Below are 18,645 nucleotides of genomic sequence, written 5' to 3'. Positions count from 1 at the left end.
TTATTGATCATCCTTATAAAGAACCCATCGGGTCTCAGGTTCCTGGAAACTTCATTTTTGAGTTGGTCACTAACAGTCGAAGAGATAAGTCACAGTCCCCTGAATCCTTAGGGACAGAGGTATGGAAGCTTGCTGGTTGGCTACAATACTTGTGTTCTCCTTTTGAAAGTTTCTCAACACTAAAAAGCAAAAAAGAAGCTATATCCAGGTGCTTCTCCTACAGACCAAAGTGCACAATGATTTCCCAGAAGAGAAAAAGGGTGGGAGGAAGACATACCTCTGGCTCCAAAACCCCAAATGATCTGTGTCATGTGGCCAGATGGGAGACATCCACAGCTCCAGAATACTCTCAAACCCCCACCTGCTGCCCTGGTTCTCAACCTGGCTTTTGGATTCCATCAAAATGCAAGACATCGCAGACATGTTATCCAGAGCCGGCATCATGAAAGCACGAAGCGAAATGTTCCTCCCATTTTCACCAGGATGACAGGAGGTCAAAGATAACAAGGGGACACTGATTCTTTAGATGCCCACAGTTTAACCTCAGGTGCTGGTCTTTTAATTTTGCTTGATTGATGGAAGACAAGGGCTTGTCAAAATCAGGTGCTTGACCACATATGGGGCATAATACAATGAGATATAAATTATGGCCATATTGGGAGTGGGGTCAGGGTAGGGGGAATCCAGGAACTGCAACAAAGCTATTTGCATCACAGGAAAGAAAATGCTATATTCTTATAGTAAACACCAAGTATAATCTTCCTAAACGCAATGTAGGTTTTTTTTTTAATCTCAAAGATATTAACAAACAAAGCACAGGACTTTTAAATTCACAAATGACTGTTAAAAAAAAAAATCCAGGCAAGCTGCAGTCCCACAGATGATAAATGGTCTCCTAGTTGAACAAAGTTGCTGCATTTTTTGCCTGCAGGATGGGACCTAGCAGAGAAATAAAGAGGCTGTGTTGTGTGACAGGGAGTAAATCCAAACGTAAGCATTCTAACGCTCAGCCAGGCCACCCCTCCCTTCCCCAGCCCATCATCCTCCTGCAAAGTGTTCACAATTTGCTGTCCTTCCTTCCAAAAGCCAGTAGACACAGAATCAGCTTTTCCTGGCTCTGCCTTGCAAGTTGGGGCTGCCTGATGGAAAACTGAAATAAAATCAAAGTGAAGAATGCATTAAGGCCCCTCTGCCTGTAAACTGGTGTGAAATCGTTGCTCCTGAAATGCCCACCTCCACACCAATGAAATAAAAAAGAAGGAATCATTTGAACATCAAAGTGGCTTCCGGCAGACCGTCTGCTGCAAAGCTACAGCTTTCTTAGCTCAGTGCCAGCCAGCACACCATCCCTCTATAACAGATCTCTGCAAATGCGGGGACTAACTTGCAAATGCCCTCTTAAGCCCGATGGGGAAAATTCACAAGCTCTGTCAGGCAACAGTTACCCATAGCTGCTGAGCATTTGACCCAAGAGTCGAGCAGCCCGCTAGGAGTTTAAAAAGAGAGAGGTGGAGGGAGAGAGAGAATAAAATCATACAGGTGGAACTGGCTTCCCCCGAGCGCCCGGCATCCTGCAAGGGCCCTCGGGCGCCGCGCGCCCTGGCTCACCTGGTACACGTCCCGCAGCCCGCACCACGTCCGCAGCACCTGGTGGCAAGCCCGCAGCCTCTCCGTGTACCATCTCCGCAGCGTGGACACGGTCAAGTTCCACACGAAGCGGCTGCCGCTGAACAGCAGGTCCTCCACTCCACACATGAACACCGAAGCCATGCCTCCTCCTTCCCTCGGAACCCGGGGGTGCCCGGTTCCCGCAGCTGCAGCCAGCGAGCGCGCCCACAGCTGCCCGACCGCCTGGGCTCTCGACGCCGGCTTCTGCTGGCGGCCGGGGGTCAAGCCTTCCACCAAACTCGTCTTTCACCGGGCGTCCTGGCCAGGCTCCGGCGGCATGCCCCCGGATTGGGCGCCCGCCAGCCAACGGCTGCGGCTGGCACACACAGAGCCCAGTGTCCACCCCGCCCGCTAGCTGGCAGCGCCGAGCAGGCTGCGCTAAGCTCCGCCAGGCTAGCCCTCGGCGCTCCCGGGGCACGGGAAGCCCTGGCCGGCGAGGACTCCCCCTGGCGCTCCCCGAGCGCGCTGGGCAGGGGGTGGTGCGGAGCAACTCTTTGCAGGCAAAGAAGAGAGCTGCATTTCAGCGCCCTCGGCTTGCACGCCCTGCACACACCGCATACACACATAAACACACGCGCGCGCACACCCCTTCCCCGCCCCCGCCCGAGTCTCCTAATCTGCTTTGGGGAACACCGTACTCTACACTACAGGGTATTTCCTTGGCATCTTGCTCTGTCCACACTGATAAATACCTCTGGGCAGCCACAGATGCAGGAGGAAAAAAAAATGCTCCATAGCATCCCTTTGGACCCCACTCCTGGGGGAACAGCCTTGAATGTTTCCTTGGTTGTGCTGTGAGCCAGGAGATGAAGATAGCAGTCCCAAAGCAACAGTGTGTGTGTGGCTCCAGAACCTGCCTTTGCTCCTAACTTGAGGGTCTGGGAGAAAATGACAACCTGCCTGCTGTTGCCAGCCAGAGGCAGGTTCCCTCATCCCTTGCACTGTGCTAATTCCACAGCAGTCAGTTCAGGAGAAAAACAGAGAGGATTCTTGGGCTCTAGCAAATGGCTTCCAGTTACTATCTGCGGGGAAATAGAAGCTCACAAGAGAATCCTTGGTTCGGTTCTGGAAAGTTCAGCCTCTGGACATGTCTACCAGCAGCTACCAGCACAAACCTGCACAGGTAGTTCATTCTCCAATCAAAACTGAAGGAAACTCTTCCACCACTTGCAAAGTCACCAGATAATTAACGTTTTGTGTTTTTTCAAAGTTCTCCCCCAGGAATTGATACTGCCTAAGGCATTTGGAAAAAGGAGCCGAGGAGTCCCACATACTAGCAGTCTCTATGTTCCTTTAGAATCGGTGTAGATTGCAGCCCCATCTCATCCTATAACATTTCTCACAGCAAAAGCACTCAGCAAATCTCAGGATGTTGTTTTTCCCTGAATCCATCTGTAGGACAACTGTCTGTATTTGATTGGTGGTTTCACACCTGGGCTGTTATCTTTGCTATTAAGTGGCAGAAGGGTAGGCCTTTCCCCTGAACTGGCTCAGAAGGCTTTGGAACAGATTATCAACAAGGAAATCAGCTTTATTTCAGGTTTCAAATGTGCCTTTGGAATCTTAATACAGGTGAAACTCAATCAGTCAAAAGAACACAAAAATCTGTTCTCAAAGTGCCTGTTGTTTTCAAAGTGACCATAATCAGGAAACTTTTAGATGATGTCTCTTTGACTACTTTTCACTTCTTTTTATTACTAACAAAATTGCCCGAGGGTTTGTTAATTCAGTTAATAGGACACAAGACCTGATCCAAGATTTGCAAACCTTTCTTCACAGTAAATCTCCTCCATGTGTTCATTAGTATTAGCAGTCTGAAGATATTCTCTGAGATGATGGTCACAGTGTTTATACAAAATCAGAATATATTGGGTCTTACTGAATCAAAAGAAAATGAACTAAGTATAGTTTGAAAAAGAAATGTCATCATTCTAATGGAAAACTACTGAACTTCAAAAATGGCCTATTAGTATGAGTAAATGGTGGTGGTACATTTATTTTTTAACGATGCAGTGCGACTGTGTTCTCGGAAATGTCAGGCAGCCAAGGGAATACCAGAATAAAATCTACAACAGGTCAATTATCTCCGTCTCATGACACCATCCTCTCAGAAGAGATGCTCTAGAAATACCATGGCTGTTACCTATCTGTGCATAGGTCCAAAGTCAGTGGTCAATTCCAACCTCAGGCATTTTCATTCAAGGTTTCCAAAGTCGATTCTTACACTATTTTCTAGAAAAGGAAATGTGGGATAATGGGGGTTCTCAAAGTGTGGGCCCTGAACCAGCAGCATCACATCACCTGGGAACTTGTCAGAGATGCGAGTTCTTGGGCCGGCTCCAGAATCAGAAACGACGGGGTGAGGTCAGTGATCTGACTTCTCACGTGGCCTCTAGGCATCCTGACTCCAGGTGAAGTTGGAGCACTCCTGTTGTAGGGTGTGGGAGTTGGGACCTACGTCTCCTAAGAGACACACACTTGACTCAAACCCCTGCTCCTTAAGACCTGTGGCCCCTTGTACAAGCTCCTTAAACCCGCAAAGCCTAAAGTCCTCTTCTAAAAAATGGGGATAATATCAGAATCCACTGCATAGGGTTTTGGGGAAGGTTGAGTAAAATATTCCATATAAAGAATTTAGTGTAGAGGCTGGCAAAGAGTAAGGACCCAAAGAAAAACTACCACCACCACCCAAATCAGGATTTGTTTCAATTTTTTTGTAGTCAGATAAAACAGTGTAAGTAAAATGTGTTTTTTAAAAATTTCAACTATTTATCTATATCTGCTTTCCTATCTTTTTCCATGTGTTGGAGGTTAAAGTTGGCGGTGGCTTGTTTTCAGGGAGCAGTTCTGCCACTCTCACAAAAGCACAAGTTCCCAAAAAGCTTTTCAAAGCTCTACCTTCCCCACCATGGCCAGCCTTTCCTGGGGACTCAGAGAAGTGTACGCTCAAAGCTGGATGCCAGACAGGAAAAGACATCTTGTTCCTACCAATACAAACACTGATGCTGCTTCTTATCCAAACAGCTTTCTCTCCTGCAGGAGAAGTTCGAAGTGCTAGGACAGTGGGATTTGAGAGGGAAGGAAGTGCAAGTTCCTCCACACCAGGGACTGACAGTGGGAGGCAACTGAACCCAGATGAGTGGCAGTGGAGAAAAGAGAGACCCATGAGTGGCATCCTTAAAATGGACTAGCCACAGGGGACAAACCAGATCCCAGACACACACCCTTGAAGCTGGTCTAAAATTTCCTATGGAAAGGGAGCTAAATCAAGCTAGCTTCAAAATTATCTTGCTGCTTCTTTTTTTTAATGTAAGAAGAGGGTTTTCTTTCCTCTCCGGCATGAAAGTTCTCTGCAACACACTGTAATTTCCTGCAGCTCTCTCTGGAGGCTTAAAAAGATGCTTCAGGTGACAGCATTACTCATAGACCTGGGAGTTCTGCTACAGACGTAAAAGAGAAATTGTCATTATCCCTGGGGCTCCTGTAGGTTCTCCTTTGAGCAAGCAGCAGGAAGAAGAGCACAGTACTGAGAAAACAGCACAAAATGCCAACCCCTGTCTCTAGAAAGAGGCAGCCAGCTGGGAACACAGCAGCTTCCAGTGGTCCCCTCTGCTCATTAAAAAGACAGAGTCCGGGGCTGGCCTGGTGGTGCAGCGGTTAAGTTTGTGCACTCTGCTTCAGCAGCCCGGGGTTTGCTACTTCAGATCCCAGTGTGGACCTAGCACCATTTATCAAGCCATACTGTGGCAGGCATCCGACAGAGGATGATGGGCACAGATGTTAGCTCAGGGGCAAACTTCCTCAGCAACAAGAGGAGGACTGGGGGCAGATGTTAACTCAGGGCCAATCTTCCTCAAAAAAAAAAAAAAAGAAAAGGAGAAAAAAGACGGAGTCCACCTAACACCTATGGGCATTTTTAAACTGTACTCTCTACACACATGAAAAACCAGTGTGGCTAAATTCTGACAGCACATGAACATCTGACATAGGGCTCGAGGGGGATGAAAACAAGGTCTAGTTCAAGGGCTCTCAATCAGGCACAATTCTGCACCTCCCTTCCAAGACATCTGGCAATGTCTGGAGACATTTTTGGTTGTCACAACTGGATGGTGCTACTGGCACCTAGTGGGTAGAGGCCCGGGATGCTGCTCAACATCCTGCAGTGCACAGGTCAGCACCCACAACAAGGAGCTCGCTTGCCCCAAATGTCAGTGGTGCGGAGCCTGAGGAACCCTGGTCTAGTCAAACACTATACTCTGCTCTTCCTCTCACGTGACTTTTGTTGTGGGGAAACATTCTCCCCTCTTGATACTTTTCTCCCCAAAAGGCAGATTGGGGAAGAAATGCAACAATCACTCTGTCATGGTTTTCCCGCATTCACAAAGAGCTGTAATGAACTGAAAGCCTTTTGAGAAAGAACTGGAATGCCATTTCCTATTATTTCCATTTACCTTTTTGGTTTTTTTTTGATATTTATCCTAAAACCGAGGCATAGTAATTTTCATCATAAGCTATTTATATTTTGACACTTTAATTTTTGGTTTTATCATTTCATTTAAATTAGAGGCTCTTTAGTAGGGACAAAGCCTTTTTTGGGCACATTAAAAAAAATTCTCCCCAAGTGACCCCAAGGTGGAATGCCGATGCCTCCGGTGGGCCATGCACTGCTGCAAGTCTCTCGTTGCACACAGGACAAGAGGTCTCCCCTTTCGGTCTAATTCTCTCGGTTAAACTGTAAGCTTTGTGAGGAGTGCCTGTGGGTGAGGTGGAGGTGGGGTAGCTGGATGGTCCCTCCTCGTGCAGAAGTACCCCATGCTTTGGAAAATGTTAGGTGACCTTGGGCTCTGCCCACTACATGCCAGTAGTGTCTCTAATCATTATGACAGCAACAACAAACAGCACCTCCACACACTTCTGAATGCCCCTCGGTGGGGTGGTAGCTACCCCCCTTCAGAAACTGGTGGAAGTAGGGAAAGGGTCTTATTCATGTTTGTTTCCCTAGTGGCTGGCACAGGGCAGGCAATCAATAAACGTTTACTGAACTGACAAATGAATGACTATTTGTCTCAACAGTGAATACAGAAAGAAGTTCATCCATTCCCAAAATACATACTCTTGTTCATTAAAAAATTATGTATTGAGTTTGCACGATGTGTCAGGCAGGGAACGAAGTGTGCAGAATGCACTGTGACAAAACAGAGATGATCTCTGTCTAAGTGGGTCTTAGAGGGGGAAGGCAGACCTTTGAACAAGTAACATAAAGGAGCAGGCACTGCCACTTGTTACGTAACAGAGACATGTAATGTCGGATGTGGGGGCAGGGCTGGGGATGCCTCCCTCAGGACAAGACAGTGCAGCGAGACCTGAAGGGGAGGGATGGGGGGACACGACACAGAGCTGTAAGAACTGCATGGCAAGAGGGATCCCGTATTTGTGGAACTTGAAGGAAAAGGGCAAGAGGGGATGCTTGAGAGGTAGGGGGCCAGGGGAGCCCAGCTGGGAGGCAGCCGCAGAGTTCTAGGGGTGAGAAGAAAGGGCCTGAGGTAGGGTTGTAGGAATGTCTACAGAGGATGAAGGAGTCAACACAGTTCTCCACCCTCTGGGACCACTGGGCCTTAACACACAGAATGGGGTGAGTTTGGCGGGCCCTTTAAAGCAAGCATCTCTTGCGGCCTCTGAGAGGGCTGAGCAGCTGTGCAGAGGCAGGCTCCTCACTCAGGGGGCCGGCATGCCCCTCCCCTCTGTTACATCCGCCCTAGGGAGGAGGCAAGAGGGCTTGGGGAGAGACAAGTTCTGCTTCAATCCCTCTAGCGCCAGAGGCTAGGTGGTCATGCTCCTCCCTCCTCCCCTGCTTTCTCTCCTCTTTCTCTTTGGCTGAGCGAGCGAGGAGCCTCCTTCAGTCTTGGCCTCAAGCAGGAGGAGCTGGAGGGGAGCAGGCAGAAGCAGTGGAATCCTGCAGGGGAGGGGACCAGCCATTATCACCCGGAGCCTGGCTGACTAGCAGGTTGGTTAAGTTGTACAGCTGCCTTCAAGACCTTGAACATCATAAAGGGCTAAAAACACTACACACTAAATAATATCCAGCCCTGAGGCATCTCTCCAGCTTCCATTGTTTGGCAAACTCATCCTACTCCTAGGAGAAAATAAAAAAAAGAAAGAAAACAAAACAAAAGCTTCCCATCATCCTCAAAAATCTCTGTTATTTTATTAAATCAAATTCTGCTTGCTCAAAGGAAAAAGGAGGGCTGCTCTCTTTATCGTGTGAAGTATAAAAAAAGGAGCAACACATTAGACTCTCCACTGGATCCATTTTTACTAGTTTATCCACTGAACAGATATTGGAAAGTCTTGCCGGTCTAGTTTTACAAGTCATCTGTGTAGATGTGAAAGCACTTGAACGGGATGACGGCTCCAAGGAAGCCCATGTAGATCAGAGGGAAAGGGCTGACCTTCTTCCTGAAAGAAGAAATAGTATCAATCTTGTGATTTACCTCCCACCCCGAAAATTTGTCACCTTTTATTTACACTTAATTTATATGCACACCAACCAAGACAAGAATAAAATAGTAATAAATTGGTCTATATAACACCCATTTTTCCTAAATAAATAACGGCAGCTCCACATGTAGCGTCAGTTGATTCTCAGAATATTCTCCCAAGACCAAATGGAGCAAGGCATTGCTGGCCCCAATTCACGGGTAAAGAAACTGAGGCGTAGAAAAGCAAGGTGATTTGCTGAAGATCAGTGGAAAAAGCATTTACCAGCGTCTGAAATGGTGTAGCTGCTAATTTTTCAGTCCTTCTACTTTAATTAAAAGACAAAACGACAATTTCTTTTGTATTTATTTATTTATCATTTGCTTTGGCCTCATACAAAAATTGATAGGGTATGGATGGCTCTAGGACTTATTTGTTCCTCCAGGAACCGAATGTGACAAAATGCCTACCCTTTGGGTTTACCCAATTTAAATAAGAATAAAACAACCATGAGAAAAAAAAGAAAATCTATGACGAAAAGTCACTAAATATTTTGGGGGAAGATAAGAGAGTAGTTATTTGAAACCCAATGAGCCTTCCCTCCTGTATAATAAGTGGTAGAAGAAAGAAAAAAGATACATGAAAAATCTTGCCTCTCCAAAGATCAATCATACTATCCATGTGCAGATAATTGTAGTAAAATGAAAAACAGAAATCGGCCAGGATCAGTGGCTTGCAAAGTAGTAAAAACTCTGAAGGCCAGGTATGTTCTAGTCATCAAACAAATATGGGCAATAGGTTATAAAAACAGATCATTTTCCCATTATTACTAAAAAATACAGACTGATTTGGTAGGATTATTGCTAGGAATTTCAACTATTTGGCCCTTAGCAGCAAGTGCAAAATAAAAGCAAAGTCTAGTATCCAAAAAACAGGGACATAAAAGTATTTCTTGTGTCTTGCTACCCTAAAATTAACTTAAAGTTGACAGTAGCGACATGTTGTTCTCAACTACAAAATGGACAGTCTACAAGAAGATAAAGAAGCCAAAAGCAGCATGCTACCGGCCTCAAGGCCTATGGCTATTTTATAAAGTTGAGAAAGCAGTTGTGTATTCTTCAGACCAAGAGTTCAGAGAGCACCAGGCAGTATTTGAGAGGAATGAAGCAAAGAACTACTGTACACGATCTGGTCTTGAGTCATTAACAGAGGAAGAAAACAGGGGTTTCACTTCTGAAGGAGCTGGCACTAAAGAAATTTAAGGCAGACCTCCTCACCCTAAAAAGTTTTCATTATTATCTCAATCTGGTGGGCTTAAAGATAATTTTGGTTTATTTTTTGCATGTTTATGTATTTTGGCACATAGTATTGGTTGTCTATCCATCAGCCATTTACCCCTTTTTCAGAGACTCTGATTTTGTGGGTGGCCATTTTTCATGCCCCTGGGATGAACTATGATTGGTATAAGGGAAGGCATGACACCCCATTCCGGCAATAAGATATAAAATGAAGCTTTCTAAACAGTTCTGGAAAAGATTTCCCTCTTTGAAGAGCTGGAACAGCCTAAGAATTTTGTCAGCACATCCCTTGCTTCTTGCTTAGGAAACTGTTGTATGGAGACACCATGCACTGAGGTACAGCAGCCATTTTGTGACGAAGAGGACATGTATTGAGAGCAAAGATAGTAGAGAAGAGGATGGTAAAAGCCTGGGTCCTTAATGAATTGTTTAGATGTCAAACCAACTCGGGAGCAGCCTACTTTCAGATGACTTGTAAGAAGATGTAAATAATAAATGGTCTTACATAATTTAAGCTGCTTTTAGATGGATGTTTTGTTACTTTCAATAGATCACATTTCAAACTTACTACAAAGCTACAGTAATCAAGACAATGTGGTACTGGCATAAGGATAGACATTTAGATCAATGGAATAAAATAAAGAGTCCAGAAATAAGCCCCATGTTTATGGTCAACTGATTTTTACTTTTTTAAAGAATTTATTTATTTATTTGTGAGGAAGATCATCCCTGAGCTAACATCTGTGCTAACCTTCCTCTATTTTGTATGAGGGATGCCACCATAGCACGGCTTGATGAGCGGTATGTAGATCTGTGCCTGGAATCTGAATCCATGAACCCTGGGCCACCAAAGCAGAGCACGCAAACTTAACCACTACACTACCAGGCCAGCCCCTGTGGTCAACTGATTTTTGATATGAGCGCCCACACTATTCAATGGCAAAGCATAGTCTTTTCAGCAAATGGTTCTGGGACAACTGGATAGTCACATGCAAAAGAATGAACTTGAACCCCTACCTCACACCATTTACAAAAATTAATTCAATATAGATCAAAGAACTAAAAGTAAGAGCTAAATTACAAAATTCTTAGAAGAAAACATAATTGTATATCTTTTTGACATTGGATTAGGCAGGGGTTTCTTAGATATGCCATGAAAAGAATAAATAACAATAGAAAAAATAGATGAATTGGACTTCATCAAAATTAAAAACTTTCGTGTTCTAAAGTTAGACATCACAAAGTGAAAAAACAAGCCACTGGCTGGGAGAAAATGTTTGTAAATCTTATATCTGATAAGGAACTGATATCCAGAATGTACAAAGAGCTACAAATCAACCATAAAAAGACAAATAATCCAACTTAAAAATGGGCAAAGGATTTGAATAGCCATTTCGTTAAAGCAGACATATGAATGCTTAGTAAGCACATGAAAAGATGTTCAACAGAATTAATCTTAAGGGAAACGCAAATCAAAAACACAATGATACACGAGTTCATACCCTCTAGAATGGCTACAGTCGAAAAGATGGACAATAGCAAGAGTAAGCAAGAATGTGGAGAAATTGCAACCCTCACACATTGCTGGTGTGGAGGTAAAATAGTGGAGCCACTGTGGAAGACTGGTGATTTCTCAAAAGGTTAAACATAGAATTACAATATAGCTCAACAATACCATTCCTAGGTCTATAGCCAAAAGAAGAGAAAAAAATGTGTTACAAAAATCTTTTTACATGAATGTTGTACACAAATGTTCAAAGCAACACTGTTCATAATAATCAAATGGTGTAAACAACCCACATGTCTATCAGCTGATGAATAGACGAAAAAAAAACTGGTATATCCATATAATGTAATATTATTTAGCAATAAAATGGAATGAGGTATATACCCAAGAGAATTGAAAATATATATTCACACAAAAAGTTGGGCCTGAATGTTCATAGCAGCATTATTCATAAGAGCCAAAAAATGGAAACAATTCAAATGTCACTTGATGAGTGGATACACAACATGTGGTATAGCTATAAATTGGAATATTATTCAGCCATAAAAAAGAATGAAGAACTGACATGTGCTACAACATGGATGAATCTCAAAAATACTATGCTAAGTGAAAGAAGCCAGTTGTAGAAGACCACATATTTTATGATTCCATTTATATAAAATGTCCAGATTAGGCAAATCTATAGAGACAGAAAGTAGATTAGTGATTGCCTAGGGCTGAGGGATTTTGGAGGGAGGCTAGGGACAAGTGGGGATTGACTGCTAATGGGTATAGGGTTTCTTTTTAAGACAATGAAAATGTTCTAAAGTTAGATTATAGTGATGGCTGCACAGCCTGTAAATATACTGAAAGCCATTGAATTGTACACTGTAAACAGGTGAGCTTTATGGTATGTGAACTATATCTCGACAAAGCCATTACCGAAAAACAAGATAAAAAAAATAGAACATAACTCTTTACCTATATTTACTAAATATTCTACAATGAGCATGCAGTACTTATATCTTCAGAAAAACGAGTTCAAATTTCTCGACTGGAAAAAAATGCCTATTATACAAAACAAAGTAAAAATAAAAGCAGGAAAAAAGTCCTAAACATTAACTCCATTGTGAAACTGAGTGAATGCACATAGAAAAAAAAGCTAGAGGAAAATATATCAAAGTGTTGATAATAGTGATTTCTGAGTTGGGATCACTGGATGATTTTTATTTCTTTTTGGAGGGGCTTTCTTTTCTTGGTTTTCTATATCAGCACACATTACTCTTTAATTTCTAATTTTGAAATGCACAGGCAATCATACATAAGGCGATTCAGTGAACGAAATGCAGGCCTCTCTTCTCATCCGTGTTCCCTAGCTCCTCATTTCCAGAGCTGCTATGTAACATTGTTCAAGTTGTTTACTGCACAATGGCATCTGGCTAGGGCAGTAAGTGGAGGTTATAATCTAGCCGGGGCTCTGCTGGATAAGCCATAACTCATGGCTCTGAGGAGAGTGTTTTCCATCTAAACCACAGGAAAATGCTATGTAAGTGGCAGCCCTGCTCTTCTCCTCTCCACAAAGGCTACACCACGCCTTGTTTCTTGTAGACCCCTCCACAGACAGTCTATGTTAGCCAAACATATACTATATGTACGAAAAAGTTATTTAAAAAGAATAAAGAAATAGTAGAAAAAGGCCATGCAATATAATCAGAATTCAAGTACTTCTAGAGAAGTCATTCAAGGTAGCATGGTAAATTGGATTTAAAGGAAGAAAAACATATTTGGAAGGAGTCTTAAGGGAAGAATCCTAAGTGCAAAGATCTTTGAGTTGTTTTCCACCTTAGCAGTCCCCAATTCACATACATTGTTTAAGCAGCAAAGGAAATTGGTTGCACCCATTGCCAAGGGGGTAGATATTTGGTACTTCATTCACCACGCCCCACCACAGATCAAAAGAGTGTGGTGGTGTGTGGGGTCCAGCTTCCACTGCAAAAAGTGTTAGGATTTGAATCTGCTGAGAAACCCGAGAATGAGTGTCCCCACGTGAAGCCTGGCACAGCCATTTCCCTCCCTCTAGTGACCTTGACCACAAGGAGAACTGCTCGCACAGAAATCCTAGGGCACTCTATTAATTTGTACTCTAACAACTCTATATTCCTTCAGCCTGGTTGAAGTTTCTACTTGTTAAGGGAAAATGATGGTTAAAGCAGTAAATAATTCAAATGATGAGATCTGACTACAAGGACTGCTCTGTCTCTCTGAATAACCTTTTAAGCTAATTGTCTATGTTTGTGTTTCCTTTGCCTCATTACAGAAGGCCATACTGGTCTTCTTTTGGGGTCCAACTCTTTGGCCTCAGGCTCTTCATATTTGCTCTTCCTTTGGTCCTGAACTCTCTTCTCCACCCCAGAATTTCATCCAGGGAATTCCCAATTCACTATCTTTCAAGCCTTAGCTTGAATGTTGATCCCCTGAAGCAGGTGAGCACCCCATCGCAGCAGCTTGATCTTTCCTTCTCATAACCTCCACCACATTTAAAATTACCTGCTTAATGCCTGATTTCACCACCAGACCATAAGCTCCTTGAGTGCAGGGACTATGCCTGTCTTGTCACCATTGCAGCACCATGGCATGGCACAGTGCCTGGCTCATCATAGGTACTCAATAATCCTGTTATTTGAGTCAATAGAAATGTAAAACCTGTCCATGGCCCCACAAAAGGAGAGCCTTTCCTCATTTAAAAAAATTGAGTGCAATTTAAGAGAGAGCTTAGAACTGATTGAGAGCCAAGAATAATGAGGCTTGGAACCCACTCCTTAGGTCTGGAAGCATTTTCCAAGGAAGAAGTGGAGAGAAACATAAGGCTGGTATTGGATTACAGACAATCATTAGATGAAAAAGAACAACCACGGGAGAAATGGTTGACACCCAGGAAGGCGAAAGCTTAAGTGCAAGATATTTCTAATACAGTTGGGGACACTGTGTGCTAAGAAAGAAGGTGACGTGTAAGATCTCTGAAACTGAATCATCTTAATTTTAATTTGACCTGATTCAGATAGGTCTTGACAGTAGCAGCAGGGATTATCTGAGACATATTTGTTGTCCTAAGTGGCTTAGCTCTCTAAAGCCCCTCTCCAGCGTGCTTTGGGACATTCAGAAACTAGTTTGTTTCTGTTACTTCAAGTTATGCTAGGAGCAAGATAAGAAGACTTAAACTCCTTTGCCTTGTGGATTTGTTCTCTGTTTCTATTTTTAAACAGAATACTTAAGTCTGTTAACTGATTAACCATAAGAGTGCAGAGAAAATGTCAACAGTTACTGGCATTCTTTATTTCCATTCTGAATGCATTTACCATACATGCTACTATATAGTTTTAGAGAGGATAAAGAATTAAATAATTTAAGATATGCAGCATGGAAATATGTAAAATGCAAACATCATATTTACACAGTAAAGCACAACTACCATAAACATCAGATTGTGTTCAAGCTGGAGAAGAATTCTCAAAAGCCCACAATTATTGAAATATGTTTGTGTGGAAAGGAGAACATCCAGATTAATTTAATTTCCTTCTACAATACTGAAAATTTATGGAGACTGGTCCTCTCCAACTGTTTCATCCAAGTAAACCACATGGCAAAGGGGAGAGAATGCATACCATCAAGGGCCAGGCGTATGTCCCAAAGATATTTTAGCCGTCAGAAATTTAATTCACCTACTTTATTTTAAAGATTTACATAGATTTTGTATTCTTCTTCATAATATATCTTTGATTTTCTTTCTAAAAATACAATAAGTAAAACTGATGTTCCAGGAAGATGCACCATGTTTATTTTCCCCTAATCTCTTAGGAAGCTCCCCAATACCCTGATGAGGAGAGGGCATTACCCCAGTGTAAGAAGCACAGAGGAAGACATCAGGGGATACAGTCATTGTCATCTATACAGACTTCAGAAAAGCTTTTAGCTTAGTTAAAAAAAAAAGTTTCATCAGCAAATGATTAAATATGGTAGCTTATGTAAAGATAATTCTTCTAGAATCTCATAGCAACTCCCATCATAGCACATATCACACTATAGTGAATTTCTCATTTCTCACGTCTGTCCAACTGGTGTGGTCATGGAACGATTACCCAGCATCCATTCCCCCAAAAATGATTGGCCTAAACCAGTTATGGTAATCCCATTCTCCTCACCACATGATTGGTTTAGAAAAGGGCATGTGATCCAAACTCCGCTATTAAGACCTAAGGGAAACTCTAGTGAGGGGGCTTCTGGGAAAGCTTGCCTGGAATTGGCAGAGCCATCTTGCTGCCAGCTGGAGGATGAAGCCAATACAGAGATTCAATTTAAGCAAAACAACCACCAAAAAGGGAAAATGGAGCCTTCAAGTATTGTGTGCAAACAGGAGCTGCCCTACTTCAGGATGCCCATTTCTGTGAGATAATATGCTACCTTATTAATTAAGCCAAGTAACGTGTGACTTCTCTGTTACTTTAGAAGATCTTTAAGGACACAGTTCACATTAGACTGGAGGCCTTGTCAAAGGCAGGATGTATAATTGATTTGTCTTTGTATCCCAGAGCCTAACACAATATTCCACATATAGTAGGGAATTAATTAATATATGTAGGACTAAATTGAATCAATTGTGAAATTTAAGATGTACCAAGTGAATTTCCCAGTCACTCCTAGGCCTCCTGGACATCTAATATCCAAATAGGCAACGCAGATTACAGACACTATGACATGAAGGTAGTGGAAGATTGTTGGCATCAGGAGCTAGTACAAATCATCTTAATATGTATTTATATTGTACATGACATACAGCAATCAAAAGCGATAAGGAACCAATGAGACGCAAGTATGGAAATGGCTGGCTAAAGAACAGTTGAAAAAGATCCAAAGTGATTATTTTGTTCAAAAGAAGCACACACAGCCCTGGAATGTCTGGATTATGGTACCAATCGTTCAACTACAGGATGCAGGAGAGGAACAGCGCTTGTGTATCTGTGGAACATCCAGGAGGACATGCCAGAAGCAGCTGGATGTGTAGACAATCCTGATGATAACTGCATGAAAACAGAAACCTTTCTAGGTAAGATCCACACCACCTTATTTATATGAATGGCTGAGATCACAGAGGTGCTGTGAAGTTTAGCATGAATTCAGGGGCCTCAAATGGGCAAACAGATATTTCTCAGAAAAGGAAGATTTACTCCTTCTCAATATTGCTAAGAAAAGAAGCTGTGTGTTAGACCTTGACTTAGGGGGTTTCACATCCACCAACCCACCCTAACGTCCTCAGCAACTCAGAAGCATTATCACCATCCCCACTTTAGAACTGGCCTACCTGGGCAGTTGCTTCCATTAACTAAGGAATTCATCTAATAGTAAATGCAACAGGGAATGCCATGTATCATAGCATTCTGCCAGAGGTCCTTTTCTAGCAAAGTAACAGGGTTTAGTGACAAGGATTTCAACAAGGAGGAAGAGAGATAAGTGGAGAAGCAGACCCCATTCTTGCCATTGCTGCTCACCCCGAGACTATGAACTATCAGGCATTATTCAAATACGGTTCCAGGATCCTTCACAGAGCGGAGAAACAGGCTTGACAGGTTTTGAAGTGTAGAAATCTCAAATATGCATTTAATGCAATCAGCTTGAAATGAAAAGAGGCTTAAGAACATGGTCTGACCTTACAAGTTCAAATATACTCCATTTGTGAAGCAAGGAATTTTTTGTCTCTCTATTCCAGACATGTGTGCATGCACACATGCACACACACAGACACACTGGTCTCTTTTTGCACATTTTATTTCTACCTAGAATCAGAGACAAATCTATTTCTAGGAGCATTTTCTTCTGGGTTCTCTTAAAGAAAAGTCAAATAGGAAATTCAGCGCAAATGTGTTTGTCCCCCTGAGATTCCTGCCCAATAATAGAATGCTGAAAAATTTAAATAAAAAATATAGAAGCTTTCTAGTCTAGAGGATCCTTTTCCTACTACTATTTTCTTTAATACTAAGGATGAAAAAGATGTTATTCTACATTTAAACCTGTTTATTAGAGTTAGAAGTATCAGATAACAACTTTAGCTATTATATACTGATTTCTTGTTACCCATTAAGCATTTAATCCCCACCATGACCTATGTATAGGTATTATTATTACCTCTATTTTACAGATGATGAAACTGAGCCTTAGGGAGTGACAGGTTAGATTCAGAGACCAGACAGAGCAGATATTGGGGTTCCCAGAGACCAACAATCAAGGCAGAGCAATGAATTTAGCACTTGGTACTGGATGGAGTTGGGTGCAAACAAAGTAGGTCAAGAAAGATAAAAAGTCAAGTTCATGTGAGCAGTTGGGAACAAGGACACCAACAAAGGAGGACAAGGCATGTGGAAAGGTGAGTCAGGTGGTTCAGAACCCCAAACGCCACAGGAACAGAAAGAGGGTGCAGAGGTCTTGTTATGTCCATGCGTGTCTACCAAGAGGGCATGGACCACGACTGTCTTCCTCATAGTCTCAGCCTCAAGGCCTCTCACGGTGCTGGCACAGTCACAGGCACTCAAAGAAAGCTTGCTGGAGCAGGCACGAATGAAAGAGGTTGGAAACGCGGCCCAGCAGCTTAGGAGAGAAATGCAGGGTGCTAGCTACACAGAAGTTGTAATGTCCTTATTATCAAAGCTCTTTGCTTACAAACAATAGAAACATAATTCTAACTAATTTAAGCAAAACAGGGAATTTATGGGCTTATGTGGCCAAACTGGGAAACAGGCAGGGTCGAATGGGGCTTGGAGATGCCAAGAACTTTCTCTTTCTTTCTCCTTGCCCTTACCACTGCTTCCTTTGTGTGGTTCATTCATTCTCTTGAGTGTGCTCCTTTGCACTGTGCTTTCATTCTCTTGGGTGTGCTATCTTGACAGGGTATAAAACCACAACAAAGGCAACTCCAGGTGCATGTCCCTGTAACATACCAATCAGAAAGGAAAGAGAGCTCTCCCCTGCCAGCTCCAGTAAGTTAAATCTTAAGAAAGGATGCTGATTGACTATCATAAGCATTGTGCCCAGGGTGGAGGGGACGGGTGTGTGAGTAGTGATTGGTTCAACCAGAAGCAGGAACCATCCTAGGGTCCAGGAGGGTAAGTTACCATGATTGGCAGCCCCCTACCAGACAACTTGGTTGGAAGTGTGGAAAGAACATTTCCCCTGGTGAAGGCAGTTCCTGTTAACAGAAGAAGAGGGTAAAGGGATGCTGGGCAGCAGAAACAGCAGACATTCTCTACAAGGTCTCTTGCCTTTGAGGCAAACCAACACCCAAACTAAGGGAAGATCATTGCTAAACCATGACCTTCTTCCTTTGGAACACACCACGATGTCTAGCTTACTCCAATACTATATTTCCCAGTCCTTCTCTCGTTTATGCCAGAAATTAAACCATCCATGGTGATCTGCTTTCTGGTCTACAGAAAGGGCCTTCTAGTTCCATGGCAGCCCATCCAACTAAAATTTAAATTGAACTTGGTCCCTCTTAGTGTAAGAGTAACCTGGGATATGCACCATATTAATAGTAACAGCCTTTATATTAATGTGATTTCAAATAATATTCTGTTGCATTTTCAATGATTTGGTTATCCAGTACCTTGGGTATAATACTTATTAAATTCTTCCATCTGTTCCAGGAAGGGATGCATTGCTTTTTTCACC

The 18,645-nt window shown here is 42.9% G+C and overlaps 1 protein-coding gene across 6 annotated transcripts in view; it reads right to left on the bottom strand.

The window, feature by feature from the left end:
- Window positions 1-18,645, bottom strand: part of FRMD4B (FERM domain containing 4B) — a 307,930-nt gene that overhangs the window by 165,261 nt on the left and 124,024 nt on the right. Inside the window, exon 1 of one of the 6 annotated variants that reach the window (XM_014836091.3) lies at window positions 1,609-2,257. The exons of 4 other annotated variants lie outside the window; for them this stretch is intronic. In XM_014836091.3, the coding sequence (XP_014691577.3) occupies window positions 1,609-1,770 (162 nt within the window). In that variant the 5' untranslated portion in view covers window positions 1,771-2,257. Of the gene's footprint in view, window positions 1-1,608; window positions 2,258-18,645 lie in introns of those variants that run through there. One more of the 6 variants, XM_070492240.1, reaches the window with a different exon arrangement.

The sequence above is a fragment of the Equus asinus genome, chromosome 21 (genome assembly GCF_041296235.1).
Source record: "Equus asinus isolate D_3611 breed Donkey chromosome 21, EquAss-T2T_v2, whole genome shotgun sequence".
Classification (NCBI taxonomy): Eukaryota; Metazoa; Chordata; class Mammalia; order Perissodactyla; family Equidae; genus Equus; species Equus asinus.
Note: the sequence above shows the minus strand (reverse complement) of the source record. Positions and strands in the feature narration are given on the sequence as shown.